Source organism: Platalea leucorodia (genome assembly GCF_965183815.1).
Source record: "Platalea leucorodia genome assembly, chromosome: 10".
NCBI lineage: Eukaryota > Metazoa > Chordata > Aves > Pelecaniformes > Threskiornithidae > Platalea > Platalea leucorodia.
In genome coordinates, this window is record NC_138832.1 from 1,708,057 (window position 1) to 1,726,113 (window position 18,057).

At 48.4% G+C, this 18,057-nt stretch overlaps 1 protein-coding gene across 4 annotated transcripts; it reads left to right on the forward strand.

The window, feature by feature from the left end:
* The first annotated feature begins 482 nt into the window (after nt 1-482).
* On the forward strand, nt 483-18,037 carry RAB41 (RAB41, member RAS oncogene family). 4 transcript variants are annotated; one of them, XR_014229348.1, is made up of 9 exons: nt 483-639; nt 2,054-2,112; nt 3,823-3,876; nt 9,809-9,914; nt 10,176-10,287; nt 13,465-13,558; nt 15,360-15,426; nt 15,980-16,213; nt 16,706-18,036. XR_014229348.1 is itself a non-coding variant. In XM_082323232.1 (9 exons), exons 2-9 carry the CDS (start codon nt 2,087-2,089, stop codon nt 16,042-16,044), a joined length of 633 nt encoding a protein of 210 aa, XP_082179358.1. In that variant the 5' UTR covers nt 500-639; nt 2,054-2,086; the 3' UTR covers nt 16,045-18,037. The 4 variants fall into 4 exon arrangements, 3 of the variants coding, with proteins under 3 accessions (XP_082179357.1, XP_082179358.1, XP_082179359.1); XM_082323232.1 differs by adding an exon at nt 6,016-6,121 and having other exon boundaries at nt 500-639; nt 9,806-9,914; nt 15,980-18,037; XM_082323233.1 differs by adding an exon at nt 6,016-6,121 and having other exon boundaries at nt 500-639; nt 15,980-18,035.
* The last annotated feature ends 20 nt before the right edge of the window (nt 18,038-18,057 follow it).

Genomic DNA, 18,057 nt, shown 5'->3' on the forward strand with positions numbered 1-18,057 from the left:
CCGGGCTCCGTGCACCGGCTCCAGGCCCCGGCTGGGGTGGCGGGGGCCGCCCGGTGCCGCCAGGCTCCGAGCCGGACGGTGGCCAGACCGGCGCCCCCGCCTCCCTGCACCCACGGGTGCTGCGAGGGGACGGGGACAGGGAGGGTGCAGCGGGGCGCGATCGTCGTTCGCCTGCGTGACGCGATGTACTCCGTGACACCGTTACAAATAAACCCGCCCCGGTGGCCCGCTGCCGGCTGCGTGTCGTGGTGCCGGGCGCGGGGCCCGCCCCGGGGGCCGCGGGGGGAGCCCGAGGCGGGCCCCGGCGGGAGGGCGAGGCGCCGGGCGCCCCCGCCGCCGCCGCCGCCCCCGGCCCGGTCCCCGCCTCGCCCCGCGGTGGAGGCCGCAGCGGCGGGCGGCCCGGCGCCATGGCAACCGCCCGCCCCGGGGGCGGGGCGGGGTGACGCGCGGGCGACGCCGGCGGAAGTGACGCGCAGCGGGCGGGGCGGCGGCGGCGGTGGGCGCTCGGCGGTCTCTGCTTCTCCTCAGTCACGGCTCCGGCTCGGCCTCCCCGCGCCGCCATGTCCGCCCCCGGCAGCGGCGGCGAGTTCGGGAACCCGCTGCGGAAGTTCAAGCTCGTCTTCCTGGGCGAGCAGAGCGGTGAGCGGGGCGGGCGGGGAGCCGCCGCGGGCCTGGCGCTGGGGGGGCGGCGGGAGCCGTTAGGGGAGAGGAAGCGTTGAGGGCCTTCCCCCGCCCGAGGGAGGGGCGGCCCCGCCGTGGCCCGGCCTCAGGCCTCCGCCGGCGGCGGGCGAGGGCCTGGGGCCCCGTTTCCCCCGCTCTGCCTGCCCGGAGGGCCTGGCCGCCCGCCGCGGCCGGGCCTCCCTTCCCCCCCCCCGCCCCGGGCCGGCCCGCAGTGCGCCCGCAGCCGCGCTGCCGGGGGGGCGCGGGGCTTGGCGGGGCCGGGCCGGGCCTGGCCGGCGCCTGGGAGGGATGCGGTGGCTCTCGGGCTGCTGCTCCGCCCCGCCTGTTGTGTCCCCGGCCGCGTCCGCACCGGGCGTGTGGCATATACGGGAGAGAAAACAAATGGCAGAGCAGCGCTGCTCGTATGGCGTGGCCGTCGCCTCCCTTACGTCTTCATTTTTTTTGTTTTACCTGGAAGTTGCCTCCCTTTTGTACCCCCTCCCTCATAATATATGGATGAGTTGTATCTTTTTCTTGAAATTGTGGTATTCTTTGCTGTATTATTTTCTTTAGATCTCTTACTGCTTCCCTCCTCCTCGGTCCCAGAACTGTAGGTCTTGGAGGAATTTCCAGAAGTTGTCTGATTCCCCTGCCTTACCGAGGCAGGATCGACACTGCTGCTGACAGACATTTGTCTAACCTGTCTTTAACCCTCTCCAGCGTTCACAGTTTCACAGCCTTTCTAGGCAGTGTATTCCTTTTCCCTCTTCTCTTCCATCCATGTCCTTTGAATTTTTCTTGGCTTCCTCCAGCTTCCTGAGGGAGGATTGGAGATCCTCTCTTTCGTTCCCGTTTCTCGTCAGTTCTGCACTTTGTCTCTTGATAATATTTGGAGACATAGATTTAAAGCTTTTAGGCAAGCCACCAAAGTTTATTCTCTATCTAAAATCTTGTTGAGAAGAAAGGATGTAAGTCTTGAATGTTGCTTTTCTATCCAGCCAGAGGCGGGTAAATAGTGTCTTGTTTTGATGTTTATGCCTGTAAGTCCTAGACTTGGTGATTACATAAGTAGCAAAATATGGGTAACAAAGCAGATTTATTGCTTGCTTGAAGCAAACAAATCACTCTTTGTCACGTGCATCACAACGTACCTAATTTGAGGACCAGGTTTTCATCGTGATTAATTTTTGACCTACTGAGGTTGATTTGGCTTCACGTACTTCTGTCATTTAGTGAATTTCTTGGCTGGTTGTTTCGCAGGAGGCTGTAGCTGGGAAATAGCCTTAGATGGGAAATTTCATTCTGATGATTGGCGCTACCGGCGTGTCACTCCCAAAGCAGTGGTCATTTTTTTCCACTGCTGCTTGAAAGTAATTTTTCTTTTCTTTTGTAGTTGGGAAGACCTCTCTGATCACCAGGTTTATGTATGACAGTTTTGACAATACTTACCAGGTATGTGGTAGTTGTTGGTTTTTTGGTTTGTTTTTGTTTTTTCTCTAATATATATGGGTAAATCTATTCCCCACTATGAAAATGTACGCCTGTGAGAACTGTTAGGGGCGAGCATGTTTCTCCGTGAGATACCAGTTCAATATCATATGTAAGGTTGTATTGTGCCTTGAAATGGAGTTGAGACTTCACGATGAAGCCCAAGCATCTGGTATGATGTCAGGAAATACAGTGTACAAAAAAGAAGCAAGGTTTAGATCCTGTCTGGATATGTGAGAAGCCTTGAGGAAAACAGGGAGAAACATGGGTTTATGGGGTTGGCTGACAGAGAAGAGGATGGTCAGGATGCCTGATGATGGATATGGAAGTCTCAGGAAACAGAGAGAAAGAACAAGGTGCAAACGTGCTTATGATGGTTCTTGGTCTCTAGCATCTGAGTCCAGAGTGTCTAGATAGATCTGCAAGAAGCCAGCATGGTATATTCTCTCTCTCTCAATGTTTTTTTATTAGTTTATTTTATTTTATTTTTTAACTAAAAGGCTATAGATAGAAAAAGCTGGGGAAATCTCAGCAGGGAAAGAGTAGGGTAGGGATGAAGAAGCTGCAGATGAAAAGCTGAAGGTGCGTAAGAGGCCTGAAGATTTCAGGAAGGGTTAGTCGCATCAAAAGCGCTTAGCGGTATTTCAAGGGAATAACAGAGGAGGATGAGACTATGGTGTTCTCTTTTAATTCAGGCCAGAAAGAGTTACTGGTTTAGACTGGAGTAATTTTAAGGTGGAAGAGAAAGAGAAGACTGTTTTCTTGAGGACAAGTCATGCACTGGAACTGGATCCTCTTGTGCTTGCCGTGTTTCTTTTCCTGACTTTTGCTCTCGTGGATTTATCTGCTTATTGTAGTTGTTCTAAACTGTGTCCTGGCTGCGGAAAATAGGACTCCCAGAAGTCCGCACTGCCTACAGAAACTGACTGTTGTGGTGTCGTCCAATGCTAAAGGGTTCACGTTCTGATGGAGCCCTTCCAGAACACGTTATGCTGCCTGTGTTTGTTAAGACCGGAGATAATCTGTTTGAAATACTCAAATCTGTTACATCAGTAACCTGTCTCCTGTTTCCCGGGTTATGATGGGCTAGGACATCTGCTTGATTTAAGTGCCTGAGAGCGCATCTACCTCAGTAAATTATTTTAGATGTCTTTGTACTGAAATTGCTGTACAGCAGTGGAAATGGGAATGGAAGGAGAATTACAGAAAGAACTGCCCGGGAAATGAAGCTTCTGAATGTCGCTGGAAGCATATTCTCAATTGGAAAGTCCTGAATAAGCATTGCTTTTTAGCTTTCAGCACAGTTGCCTGCAGTTTGTATGTGTAATTTGCTCTACCTTTTGGTTACTTCTAATAAGATAATTCTTACCAGGCTGAATTATGGTAGACCAGAAAGAGATGCCAGTTCAGATACGATCCGTGTTAAGATGCGTGAATGTCTGAGGCTAAAATGCAGACTCACAGTTCTTGTGCAGTTAAGTGTTAGAAGAATGATGTGAAATGCAGATGGTGCAGATATCCAGATTGCTTTGTTTTTATCAACTGTATTGAAGGCAAATGACCTCAACGGCTCAATTATAAGTTTGTGAACGTTTTTGAGAGTTTGTGTAGAAAGATCTGATTTGCAGATGCTGGAAGGCAAGTTGCAGTTACTAATGCTTTTCTTCTTTTCAGGCGACCATTGGAATTGATTTCCTGTCAAAAACAATGTATCTTGAAGATCGCACGGTAAGTGAGGCATCTGTGTGAGAGCAAGGCAACTGCAGTCATGGGAGCGGCAGTTGCCGTGCGTGCCGCTTCGCCTGGCCGTTCCTCCAATGGCTGCTGAAATCCCACAGCAGCCTCAGAGGGACGGCCTTTGTTGAATCAAACCACTGACCCGCTCTCCTGTTTCTGATGCTTGTTAATATCTGACACCTCTAGAATGAAGTCAGAAAATCTTTCATGCAAAATTGGGGCAAGCTAATGTCCGTATCCCGGGGAGTGGGCTGTCTGCTCTATGTGCCTTAGGCGTAGTTTGCTCCCAGAATTTGCCGCTCTGCCTCTGGGATCGTCAGTGTAAATGGGTCTGGGCAGACCCCAGGCAGTTCCAGGTCTTGAAGTCATTCGTGATTACTGGTGGTGGTATAGCTCCTCCTCGCAGAAAGGCTCCTGTTGTAATGCGGTTCTGAGGTACTGTTCATAAAGCAATTTTGGATTTAGCTTGCATGAGATTCCTTTTTGCATAAAGAGATCCCTCACATCCCTCTCCTGTCTTTCAGTATTTGTCTTCTCATTAGTTCATGTTTTGCCTTTTTGCTAGTTTTACTGCTGGCTGAGAAGTATGAAACTGTTGAGGGGAGGAAGGGGCCAGTGGTGCGATGGAAGTCCTTTGTGTTGCTTTGGGTCTGTTGCTTCTGAAGAAGTCTCAGCCCAGTGTGCGTGGTGAGTTCCCGAGTGCTGCTCTGCCATCTTACCAGTGATTCAGTACTAGAAAAGACCTTTCTTAATCTTTGTTCGGGAAAAACTACTTGGATAACTTTCTCCAATGGTACTGACAGTGGCAGAAGAAGAAGGAGATCCTGGGATTTCTGCTTGACACCCATGAAGGCAAGCTGGAATGCCTGTGTACTGTTTTCAGCAGTGTAGTCTTGATTTCTTAGGGTTGGGTGGGCCCGGATGTCATTCACCTGCTGGCCTGCTATCCAGAAAATACTATTTTCTTTCCGATATTGGAGGATGTACTGTTAGCTTTCCTGATTATGTAAGTGGTCCACAGAGCCCATAAAGCCTGTTTAAATAGCAGAGAGGTGTTGAACGTAGATAAGAGGAGGGAGAAATATAAGCACACAAGCTAGGAAAATTCAGACATCGAAATACTTTCTCGGATATGGCTAATGCTGTATTTTGCACAAGGCTTTGACTGCTGTGCTTGAAATGAAGAATGCTAAGCCTCAAACTGCAGCGTATGCTTTGGCATATTTGATATGTCCTTACACCAAATAATCTATCCTGAAATTATACCTGTGCCAGATCACTCAGCTCTAAGTGTGGCCCGGGTAGCCCGTACTGGCCAGCAGAAGGGACAAGTACATGTGGAGCTGGGTTCTTCAAAGCCGTCTCCTGTAGAGGACAACTGTAAGTGTGCCGTTTCCAGCACGTTGCCAGTCCACTGGGAGCTGTGGCACTAAGTGAACTGGGGCCTCGAGAAGCCCCATCCTCAGTCCCGACCATCAGGCCAACAGTTCCATGTTACAGCTACAACCTCGTTCTTGGAAGACCCGAGTAGTGTTTCCTTCACTCTGTCTCGATATCTTCCCAGACTCATTGGATTTCAGCCCAAGATAAGCCAGTCTAGAGGGTGTTTGCTGTCCAGGCTTGTACCCCACTGCTGTGGCTCAGTACTTGACGCCGCGCTTTCCAGTAGATTCATCGGTGGCGGGGTGATGGTGTCCTTGTGGTTAGGAGTGACCCCATCAGCTGTAGGCTGCGGTCTGCTGGTGTGGCCGTTACAGGCAGCGTCCTGACGTGGCAGGATGCACCCAGGTATGTATGCTTGTTTCCCCTGTTAGCAGATGGTGTGAGAAGGTGTTTTAGGGGTATCTTGGTTTTGTGATTAAATGGAAGAACATGTTCATGTGTGTGAGTTATTAATGGGTCTGTGGAGGGAGGGAGGTCTCTCAGGCACACTAGGCTGAGGTTAATGTGAGAATGCAGTGAGGATTGTTGGCTCTTTTCACATTTCTGTTCCATTTTAACTTTCCTTTTGTTGCATTATTTTTGCCTTGCAATTTTTTTCTTTTGATTTTTATTTCACTTGTTTTGGTTTTGTTTTCCATTTTCCTGCTCTTCCCCTTCTCTCTTCCCCTACGCTTTTCCATTTCCCAGATCAGGCTGCAGCTGTGGGATACAGCCGGCCAGGAGAGGTTCCGCAGCCTCATTCCCAGCTACATCCGTGACTCTGCTGTGGCTGTCATTGTCTTTGACATTACAAGTAGGTATTGAGCCGGAGTGTCTGCAGGGACCTCGCTTTTAAAATGTGCCTTTTATGCGTTGGAAGTGGTGGTGTTATCTGAAAGGAGCTGAGATAGGCCCTCGGCCCCAGGACCGTAGGTGTTTCATGAGCTGAGGGGAAGTAGCAGAGCATCTTCCCCCACAGCCAACGGTAACTCCATCCCATAATACAGAAACTGGGGAACTGGAAAATTCTGGTCTGCTCAAAGCTCAAACTACGGAAGTGATACACAGAGGACTGGCAGGTAGGTGAACAGGGATTGTGACTTCTCGTGTGTCTGTCCTGGCTGGAATGAAAGGTGATTGGTAGCCTTTGGAAAGCTTTTTACTCTTTCTCGTTTGGGTTGTGGGGTTTGTTGGGGTTTTTTTGGGTTTTTTTTGTTTTTTTTTTTTTTTTTTTAACCTCAGAAGCAATGTTGTTTTCCTTTCTGGATAACAAGAGAGGTAATACAAGTAATGACTTCAGATGCCAAAGCAAAGGAATGCTGTCAGAGTAGCTAAAACAGTACAATGCTCATTTAAATAAAAGCTATGCAGAGTCTTATGAGGATTCAAGGCTCCATTTCATTGAAGAAGAGAGCTGGCAATTCATATGAGTAACCAGAGAGCTTTTGAAAGAGATGAGATGTAACTACCATAATTTCTAAAGAATAAACAAGCTTTTGTAACTCTTGGCATGAATGTTTTAGTGTAAGACATGATGATATGAATACAATTATTTCATTATCACTCCTTGTTATTGATTCTACTTGATCTGGCTTTTTTGGTTAAGCTACAGTATCACCGTAAATATCTAGACTGGATATATACCAGTGAGCCAACACCACGTGGACAAAGTTGAAGTAAAGAACATAATGCAGATGAAAAACCTCTGGCCCACCTTTATTCTGTCACAAACTAGCTTAAAGTGAGGCTTTACAGACTGGTGGTTTGTTTTGCTTAGGTTAACAGAAGTGCTTAACAAACAGTAAACTTCTGTTAACAATTTATCTTGCATATTGAGGGCAAATAATTATATGGTCTTCCTCCCACTTCTGTAGCTGAAGTAGTTGACTCTGGGAGGATTTCTGGTTTGGTGCAGACTAATGTAAAACTGAAGTGATCTGTCTGGGGTTTGAGGAGTGCTGAGATGTGGACGTGATGACTGTGCTGGGAACACATCTAGGTGAGACAGCGTGGCAGGCTGCGCAGGTTGGCGTCTTTTCTCCCCACTCTCGTGACAGGTACAGGATGCTGTTTATCCAAGCAGCTGGAAAAATCTTACCCCAGTCTAGGCTTTTCTTAACAGCTTCCAGACGTGTCAAAAATAATTAAGTGATAGCTGATCTCACCATGCCTTGGTAATGGTCTGATCGTTTCAGTTAATTTCATGTTTTTCTTGTTACTGCTCTTTGTTCTTAGTGACTGAGAGGTGTTTAGTTTTCTTGTGTTATTGAAGGAACATGCTCATGTAATTCTGAGAGCGTGATGATGGTGAGCACTAGTGGGATTAGGAAAACACAGTTTCCTTTACCGCTCTTAAGAGCTATATATTTGCATTGTCTTCAGTGGTAACTGTGTTTGGGAACATCAGATAGTCTCCCCTAAGTTAATGCTGGTCATGGTAGTGTAAAATAGGGGCAGTCCCACAGGACGTACTTAAGTGCCAGCCAAGGTACGACTAGTAGAGAGAAACCGTTAGCTAGTATGTGGTGAGCTGAGAAGAAAAAAGAGAGATTGCTTAGCTGTTGTTAATCTACAGGGCATCTTGAAACGCGAGTGGCCCGTGGAGAGATCCAGGGTGCAAGTCCATACTGCAACTGGGGTCCCTTTCTGAGCCAGTTACCTTGTTTCTGAGAGGGGCTGGGTGAATTCTTGGTTGAGGACCTTTCGTCCTTCCAGACCGGTAGGGTTGTTAGCACGCTGTCATATTTGAGTGGGTTATTTATATTTTCTCTTCCCCTCCAAAATGGATGCACGCAAACTTGGACTTCTAGAAACAAGAAGCCACAGAAATACTGCAGCTGACTTTCTCAGGTCGCTTCAGGGGTGCCTGCATGGTACCTGCGTACTAGCTGAAGGCCTTCCCTCAAATAGTGTTACCCTTCACTACAACAAGATTACCGGGACCAGTTCTTCCCCAGCTCTGTGGTCCTTCCTCTTGTTGCCTTTTTGACTGGGAGTCTGAAGGTTGGAGTGTTTAAATCACCACCTTGGTAAACTTTCTGGGTGAGCAGTCTGGTGTAGCAGCAGTGTCTTGGGGACTGTGCGGAAGCTCGTTGTGAAGTCGAGAAGCAAGAGCCAGAAGCTGCCGTTATCCATCTGATCTTCCAGCACTGGTGTAATATTGTCCAAGTGCTTGGAGTTTGTCCCCCTGAGCTTCCTGGGGGAGTGAGGAGCCCTGACTTTTGCTGCTGTAATCAAGGCTGCCTTCAAAACGAAGCATGAGCTAATTGCATTAACTATAAGCCCTAATCTTCCTTAAGCCCCAGGGCATCAGATCTACATATCCTGATGTAGATACGATGTTGTTTTGAATCTGCTTTTAGCAAGACACTTTGCAGACACGTGCTCTGTCCAGCCTCTGTTTCTTTTCTAAACAAGCCAATTCCTGGTCCTTCTGAAACTGCTTTCTGCCTTGTAGCCAGTCTCCTGCAAGCTGCCTTGTTAACCACTGCTCTGTGTGGAAACCGCTGCTCTCCCTCGTTGCTGAGCAAGTGGCTTTGTGAGCACATCTAACCAATTCACGTAATTGAGCTGGGAACCAGTATCTGCCCTCCTATAAGACTCGCGCCTGTTGGGAATGCCAATAGCGGCGGTGTTTTCTGGCAGCGTAGTGCTGTTTGTACAGCTAGCTGCGTGGGGTAATGGCTTGGAAGGAAATGGTATCGCTCCCAGTTGTGAAACGCTTTTGTCTAGCGCTCGCTCTGGTAGCTGGGCGTGTTTTGACCATTGCTGTTTCAAATAGGCAGGTTCCAGACCTTCGAGCTATCGTATAGAATAGGCCAGTTTGTGTTTGGGCATAGTCCTGGAGATCAAACTGTACCTCTCGTAGCACTGGTGCTTGTTTCTGACTCTTGGCTTACCTGAATGGGAGAACCCCATGCCCTTTATGTCATGTGAAGCTTTTGTTTCTGCTGGAACTTAAATTATTGATTGCCTTAATCTTGCATGAAAACCCCCTTTGCCATCTTCTGGATGCTTGATGCTGGAGAATGGATGCTGGTTTACGACGTGGTGTCTGGGCTGAGGGAATTGCATGTCTGTCATCTGGGAATGGCCCAAAAAGCCTTGATCTGAGATGCTGTAGGCTGGGAGTCCTGGGAAGACCCCATCTGTAATCCTGGGTAGAAGAGCTCGGTATTACTTGTTAGCTACCGCTGTCAGCAGTGACTGGACGTAGTAGCCGTAACCCAGAGCTCTTTGGGATGCGGTGACTGGGGAAACAGCAGAATCTCTAGGCAAGCAAAGGAGGCAATTAAAGCACATTATCAATAAAGAGAGTCAGAAAAGCCAACTTCTGTGGGGTTTGGGTATTTGGGGCAAGATTACAAGGTCAGCCTCAGCTTCTCAGACTGAGCTGCATACAGTTAATTCTAGAAATGGCCTTTTCTCTAAAGGACAGTTTCCTCCTCTCTTTTCTCTCTTGCTCTCTCTCTCTCTGCTCTCCCTGGCCTGGTACCAGCAGGTTCGGCTGCAGCTTTGGGACACAGCAGGCCAGGAGCGGTTCCGCAGTCTCATTCCCAGCTACATCCGTGACTCCACTATTGCCGTGGTAGTCTATGACATTACAAGTGAGTGATGCTTTGGTGTCTCGTTATTTGAAATACTCCCTGTAAGCAGAACTCGTATGTTAGAACCAGTTCTGCAAAAAGATGACTAACGTTAGAAACAGTTTTCCCTCACCCCGTTTTTCTGTCTGAGCAGAAAACAATTTATGGGTCCTTTATATTTGGTGTGGGGAGATTTGGGGAAGCACCTGGGTACAAGCATAGCATTCTGCCTCTCTGAAAAGAAGTTTTATCCTCACATTCCCATTTAATTCTTCCCTACAGACTTGAATTCTTTCCAGCAAACCTCCAAGTGGATTGATGACGTTCGGACAGAGAGGGGAAGCGACGTCATCATCATGTTGGTGGGGAACAAAACTGACCTGGCAGACAAGAGGTAATGGAGGGGAGCTGGCGGCCTTGCTGCTCTGACCAGTAAAAGCGAGGAACTGGCCAACTAGTCTGTCTTCAAAACAATTGTTGATTTTAAACGAAGCATAAATAGCTTGCCATGAAATCCAGATTTCTGGTTTCAGAATATGCAAAGTTAATCTATTTTGCTATTCTACAAATAGTTTTGGTTAAAACAAACCCACCTAAAAAAATTCCTTTTACTGAAGTATCTCTAGACCATGTTTCTCAATAGTGTATTTTGTCTGACTTCTCTTTTCATGCTGAGATAAAGCCAAAAAGATGCCTTGCAGAAGCAAGGAAATCTGCGTTTTTTCAATAATCCTATTTACATGACTCTTCCTGCATGTGAACTGCAAGTTCATAGTGAAGTTTCTTCTTGTTACAAGATGCAGCACGAAACTTTACAGTATAAATCTAAGAGGTTTCCCTCCGAGCATAAATTTCATGTCCAATATAACACAAACTGTGATGTTGTGGATGCATGAGGGGAAACTAGATTAGCAAAAAGAGACTTCTGCAAGAGATGTAAATGTTTTGGGACATGTCCTAAAATTATGTTTTTAAAACTCTTAATCTTAAAATGCCACTTTAACCAACATAACCAATGTAATAGTTTCTCAGAAGACCACAGGCTTGCGCTTTTGTGTTTCTGTTTCAAATTTTTCTCTTGATTGTTGGTTTAGCAAAAATTTTGTTTAATGTTTTCAGAGACTTCATTCTTTGTGAAGACATCAGAAACAGAGCAGATAAGGAAAGATTTTTATTTTTAATGGTTAGTGTCAGTAGTTGGCAAAGGGAAGATGGAGTAGGCCATGCAGTTCCTTACAGTCCCAATACTTTAAACTGAACTATCTTCACGTACACCAGGTACTCTAAAATGTGTGCTTCCTATGTCATAGGAGATAGGAAGCATTGAAGTGATGGGGAATTTTTATCGGATGCAAAAGAAAGCATCTCAAAAAGGCAGAACAGGGAGACACCTGGGTCTCACAACGAAATGAGATCTTATGAAATCAAAACCTTATCCTTTGGCTGTTCACGAGATGCTTCTGATCAAAAGATAACAGCGTGAAAAGCCTTACAGGTGGAAGAGAAATGTTTTCTCAGAAAAATCTTGTGCTGGTGTCTGAACTGCCTGTTTGTTTACGCTCGCTCTTGGGATGATGGGCCTAACAGCGTCTGACCGTTTCATTGTCGGAGGCTATCACATTTTAAATTCTAAGCCTTGCTTTAGTCCCTGCTGCAGTACATTGCTTCAGAGTGTATTGTGATGTGGTTTTTCCCTTCTGGTTTTGGTGGTGTCCAAATGCTCATATGAGACGATAGCTGGCACCCCCGGCTGCGCGGTGTGGTGTCAGGACATGCTTTCTGCCCTTTGTCGCTGTACAAGTCATGCTGTTAGTTTTTGGTTCGCCATGCCAGGCAGGAAAAGCATCGGCAGCTCTGATACTGGCAGGTGGTTTGAGTCAGTGGGGAAAAGGATAAAGTTAGGCTCCAACTGGGCGCTGCGTGGGCTTTGTACTGATGGTTCTTACAGAAACGTGTTCTGTGTCCGCCACGCAGACCACCTTACTCTTAACAACTGTTTGGCTTTTCCCGCTTCCAGTGGGGGGCCATTCTAAGTGTCCTGTGCATTGCACTTTGGAAATATAGGTGAAACTTGGTGCTCGGAGCTTCAGAAATATGATAAAAATGTGTATAGCTGATTTGGATTAAGAATTCCAGGTGGCAAGACCTCAGATCAGTCTGGTGTCTGAAATCAGCTTACAAAAGCAACTGAGCAAAATCCGAGATGTTCTACTTGAGCCAGCTCTGGATGTTGACGCCTTAGTACCTCTTACGCCCTCCTGGGAGCTAGAAATAACCACAGCTCCCTAACTGAATAATCTGGCGTTTAGATTTGAGGCTTTTGAATTTCTATCAAAATCCAATTTCGTGTGGAACTGGAAAACCCGATGGGATATTTTCTGCCTTGGATTATTTCCTGGTAGCACATAGGTGATGTAGAGTGTGCGTGCAGGACAGCTGGCCCAGCGCTGCCATAAGAATTAAAAATACCAGAAAACTGGAACACAGCTACAGTTGAAGTTCATGTAGCACTAGAAATTCTTATTGTAGAAGTTTAATGTGAGTGTCACTAGTCCTGGTCCAGGCTAGAATTTGGAATTATGGCGTATATCCAGGTCTCAGTAAAAGAAGGTGCCTTGCCTTTCTTTTAAAAGGAAGTTAGATTTGTGTTGGGCTGAAATACTGGGCCTTTGAAGGCTGGACAAAGCCACAGTATCAGTCTGAGCTTGGTCGTGTTTTGTGAAATAGAATACAGCGTCTTGGAAGCTGCTCATCCTATGGTAAAAACCGAGTGATGGTGCAAGTTAAGTTCTGAGGCCAAAAAGCTGAACTAAAAATAGCACTCTTCTTATGTGCTGCAGCCTGCTAAGTTTTTCTTTCCTGTTAGTGTTGCTTCAGTTGGTGGCTGGCTTTTTCCTGCAGTTTTCTTTTTATCATTTTTGGACTATTTTTCTTGGGTTTGGTTTTTCTTTTCTGTGATTTGTTCTCAGTGCTGTAGACAGGTTTCTATAGAGGAGGGTGAGAGAAAAGCCCCAGAACTGAGTATGATGTATATTGAAACCAGTGCTAAAGCAGGCTATGATGTGAAGCAGGTATGTACAGGGTATTGATCCGAGATGCGTTTGCGGGTGCTCGCTGGCAGGCAGCAGCCCAGCACTCGCTGTTGCGCTGTACTTGCTGCTGGAGCCTTTCTGACATCTTTGTCGCCTCACGGACTCCCCTTCCGTCGACTTGTGGGAAGCTGCTTTTTCTATCAGCTGCAGCGTACGGGGATTCTTCCTTCCCTCGAGGATGCCACGAATGAGGCTCAAATGCACCGCACGAACTTCATCCCCTGCTGATCATTCGTTCTTAATAGTCCTAAGTCCAGGCGTTCCCTGGGTAACCTGAGCTTGTTTCATTGTTGGCTGGAGGACCTGGGGGCCTTAAAGGCCGAGAGAGAGGTCCTGAGGTCTCCATTGGTGACCGACGCGCTCTCGTGAGGGGTGGCGAAGCGGCCCTCCCTTGAAGAGCGGCTCGGTCACAGAATCTCTAACTCTTCCTGTCTGTTCTTCCTTTCTGTCTTTCTGCTTCTGTTTGCATCTTTGTCCAGGCAAATCACTACAGAAGAAGGTGAACAGAGAGCCAAAGAGCTGAATGTGATGTTTATTGAGACCAGTGCAAAGACTGGATACAATGTGAAACAGGTAGATCGATGTTCTGTTCTAAAGACAGGAAATCTGTACGTTACTGCTCTGGTATGTGGGAGGATTAAGCTTCTGCTTAGGGTTCGTGTTCCATCAGCTATTTGCTTGTATGTACTGTCAACCCCTGAAATGCTTCTTGCCCCATGAGCGCTGCTGCTGCTGCTTTATCTAGTGGAAGCTCCTTTCCTGTCAAGTCAATGATTCCCCGTTAAAGCTAAGCCAACCTACCTTGAAAGAAAGGAGAGTGTAAAAACGGAATGTGCTGAGGGATGGGAACGCCGCTATTTTGTGCAGCCGGTCAAACGTAACTTTGTACATTCCCTTTGCTTTTGTTAACAGTTAATGCCCTGTTTTCTAAAATCAATGTTGACATCGGTGGGGATAATTGCATATGCTGACGCCCTAGAGTAGAAGCTCCTGCTTCTGTTTGCAAGCCGCAGAGGAAAATCTTAGAATAGTTGAGGTTGGAAGGGATCTCTGGAGATCGTCTAGTCCAACCCTCACGCTCAGAGCAGGCTGCCCAGAACTGATTCCAGTTGGGTTTGGAATACCTCAAAGGATAGAGACTCTGGCTCTCCAGGCAGCCTGTCACGGTGTTTGACTATCCAGACAGTAAAAAAAACTTTAAACTTTTCTTACGTTTAAACAGAATTTCTCGTATTTCAGTTTGTGCCCGCTGCCTGTTGCTATAATGTGATCCCACTCTCCCCTAGTTCAGGCATCGCTCTGAAGCGTGACAGAACTTGGGGAGTAAGGCAGCCACACGGGATCTGCAGGGAGCATAAGTGCTACTGGTGTCAGCTGGGAAACGTGCTTACCGGCTTGCGGCACACCCGCTGCTTAGGAGAACCTCACAGTGGGGTTAGGAGACTTGGGCTTGTTTTTCTTTTGGCTATTCTGGATTGAATCCACTTCAGCCTTTGGTTCTAACGTCCTGTTGCTTTATTTGCCTAGTGGGTGTTTGCGGTGAGAACTTCTGTGCCTCGAAGGATGCTCACTGCAGCACCTCGCTGGTACCTCAGTGGCTTGGTTTTCCAAGTAACGCAATTTGGAGGGGTGGATGAGAGGCCCCTGCCAAGCTACTGGGAGAAAAATCATCATTAGCTGGTGATTCCTCTCGTTCTTTACGCAGCACCTCATCAGACTGCCTAGCAGCATCTGTAGCGTGTTAGCTGCTGCGTTAATGTCAGCAGGAGGAGCTCTAAGCATTGACTTGAAAAATTATGCAAAACCATTTTCTGTTTTGTATGGGGATATGATAGTCCTGCCCAGGTCTAGCCCAGCCTTAATAGCTTAAACCCAGCTCACTTGAGCCAGCTGTTCCGCTCACACGTGGCTGTTTTGCAGCAGGACTAAACTGAAAGGATGGGCTGTAAAACCCGTTATTCCATAAACTTCTTAAACCTTCGGTCTCTTGCGAGGTTGCTTATCAGAAATCCCGAGTCGTGCACTGTAACATTGCAGTCGAGGCTGGAAATGGCAGGTGACACGCTTACTGAGTGCAGGAGGGAATTGTTCTCTGCGTCCCTAGAAGGGCTGTTACTAATTAATTCCATGTTGCGTTCAAGAAAGAACAAGTAAAATAAAACTGTTTTGGAGGCATTGAATAACTTCTTTAATAAAACCCATTAAATTTCTTAGGTGAAATTCTCGTGGCATTTGTTGATCATTGCTTTGCTTGCTAAAGTAGCTGCGTAACAAGTTTGTACAATTCGGATTCTGAGATCTGCTGTAAGGCAGTGTTTTTTAACATGCATTTTTTTCTGACAAACCTTCAGCTTTACCTATTGCTACGTTTCAGCTTTTCCGTCGTGTGGCTGCTGCCTTACCTGGGATGGACAGCACACCAGAGAAGAGCAAAGAAGACAGTATCCTTGCTTTTTTCATCCGTAACTTCCCTGTTCTCATAGAATTTGGCAGTTATCTTTCGTTAGGTTGGGCTGGCTGACTTTTTGGCACGGGGTGGGGATGAGCCTTCCCGGGGTTTTGCAGGGATATGGCTGGAACAGCAGAATAGTGTGGTGCTTACCTATGGGCATAAATTGAGGACCCTGCTTGTGGTCTGTATATAAATGTACCCAACTGCTTATACTAGGAAGCACGAGTTCTGCTTTCCCCACTTAGGCTTAGGACACAATCTGCATAGTTTTAAAATACCATAATATTTTCCTCTTTTTGCACAGGGCTGTCTTGTGTGCAGGCCTGTCCAGTTGGGCTCTGTCCTCTGACTGGTCTTGACATTCCCAGTCCACTGGTTTTGCAGTTAATCCTGCTCAGGCAGGATATGTTCTGCTCTGCTACAACACCTGCCCTTACCAAGAAGGGACAGCTAACGGCCTTTGCAGGTACCGATCCCTTTCTCTGTTCTCTCCTCCCTGTTTTTCCTTGAGCCGGGCGATTTCCTTAACTTGTCTCCTGCAGTGATTGACATCAAACTAGAGAAACCTCCTGAGCAGCCAGTCACGGAGAGCGGGTGCTCCTGCTAACAGGCCCGTTCTGTAGCAGCACATTCCCCAACCGGCCAGTCTCACCGAAGAACATCACCGCTCATTGGCTAGGCAACCCTACTTTGTGGGCTGAAAAACCAATCTACTAAGCGAGCGAACTCCCTGTTTACTGGTGGGGAGCAGCCCCGGCCGCCCCTCTTACTGCATGGTATGAGCCCTGAGTGCAGAATGAGTGTCCTGTCTTTTATTTTATTTTTTTATGTTGTTGCACTTTGGCACTGCGGTGCCCTTTACACTCCCTCTCTTCCTCCCCTTCTCCCCCTCTTCCCCACCTTGAGCCTGTCTGCTCAGATGTATCTTGTGAATGCAATGGAAAAGCCACCGAGTTAGGGAAGACAAAAATAAAGCTTGGGGGTGGGCTTTCCACCTTCCTTACTGCCTTGCATCGTAACTAGTTCCCCGTCCCCTCCAGCCCTGTCTTTGTCCCGCATCCCCACTTCCTCTGTTGAAAGGCTGCTCCTTTTAAACCGGTCGGTTTGACTTGGCCTTGCCTTTTTGGACAATACAGGTTATCTGTTTGTAGGCTTTCGCTTCCTGCAGGGCACACACAATATTAGCTCCTCAGTTTCTCCTTTCTGTGGATGATCTTGGCTAACTCTTGCTCACGACTTCTGAGTTTTGCCCCTCGTGTTACACGCAGCACTGGAAACCCCCAAACTCTGATAGCTTTGGCCTCGTTGCTCCCGTTTGTGTAGCAGAGACATCCCACAGGCTGCTCTCCTCGGTTGGAATATCTTCCCGTCCAGAGGACGCTGGCGCTCGGTGAGTGTTGGCTGCCAGAGGAGGGGAAGGAAGAGGGCGCAGAGGCTCTGCAGCACGGGGCTGGGTGGGGAGAGATCCTCAGGGTGGTTTGTAGGGACCTGGGTCCTGTCTGTCAACAGCGAAAGCAAACAGTTACCCAAAATCCATCACTCCGGGGGCAGTACCTGCCCTGGGAGTCATGGGTGCTGCTCAGGCTCCTTCCCTGGTCTCTGTTCTCCTGTTCATCCTCACGTAGATGGGAGCTTCTTCAGGCGGAGCAGGAGAGCTGCAGCAGATGGGAGGCCAGCGGTAGCTGCTCTGCTCTTGTACCTAGGTTGCTGCTTGATGAAGTCATGCGTAGCTGCTTCTGCCTTTGTAGTAGCCTTCTGGGGGATGGGGCTAGTAGCCATTTCACTTTTGGAATCGTGTTCAGCTGTAACGTTGCCAAAGCTGAGATGAGCAGTGGCAGGGATTTATTGTCAGACCTGGGCAGAGGAATGGAGGAACGTATGCTGCTGAAGTGAATTTTGGTGTAGCTTCTCGACCTCGGAGGTTGGGAAATGCCTCCTCTTCCCCCTGCCCCTGGTTTCTAATTATGTTAATAGAGCTTTTCAGAGACTTTTACTGGGGGTTTTCATCCGTCTGTCCTAACCAGAAGTCTGTAGGTTTGTTGACAGCGAGGAGAATAAAGCAGGCGGGTGGCTCTTAGCCACGTCATGCTGCCGGGGGATGCTAGCGGGCAGGAGAGCGACTGACGGCAGCGTGACGGGCGGGGACGCCGGCGGTCGGTGGTGGGTGACGCTCCCCCAGCAGGGTGGCTGTCGGTCACTGACGCAGCCTGCGGCCCCTCGAGGGAGGGGAAGGGGCAGCCTCGGACCGGGAGCTGGTAGTCCCCGCGTTGGCTTGCTGGCGGCAAGTCGCCTCGCTGATCTTTTGTTCCCCAGAGCCCTGTCCCTTCCCCTCCGGCTGAGCTGGCCCGCAGGAGGAAGCCGGGATGTTCTTTCCCATTTCACTCTGGCGTCCCCCCCGTACCCACCGTCCCAGCTGACGTAGCCGGGTCCCAGCGCCGGCGGGAAGCTCAGCCCCCTCCTCTGTACATACCCCTGTTGTGTGGGAATTGCTGATGTTTGTCGGTGTGTCCGTGTCTGCCGTAGAACAGGTTTTGCTGTCCCCTTCTCACAGGCAGGTGTGCGCTGCTCTGCTGTCGTGTTGTTCCGAGTCACGGACCGGGGGGGAGGGAGGGGGGAGACC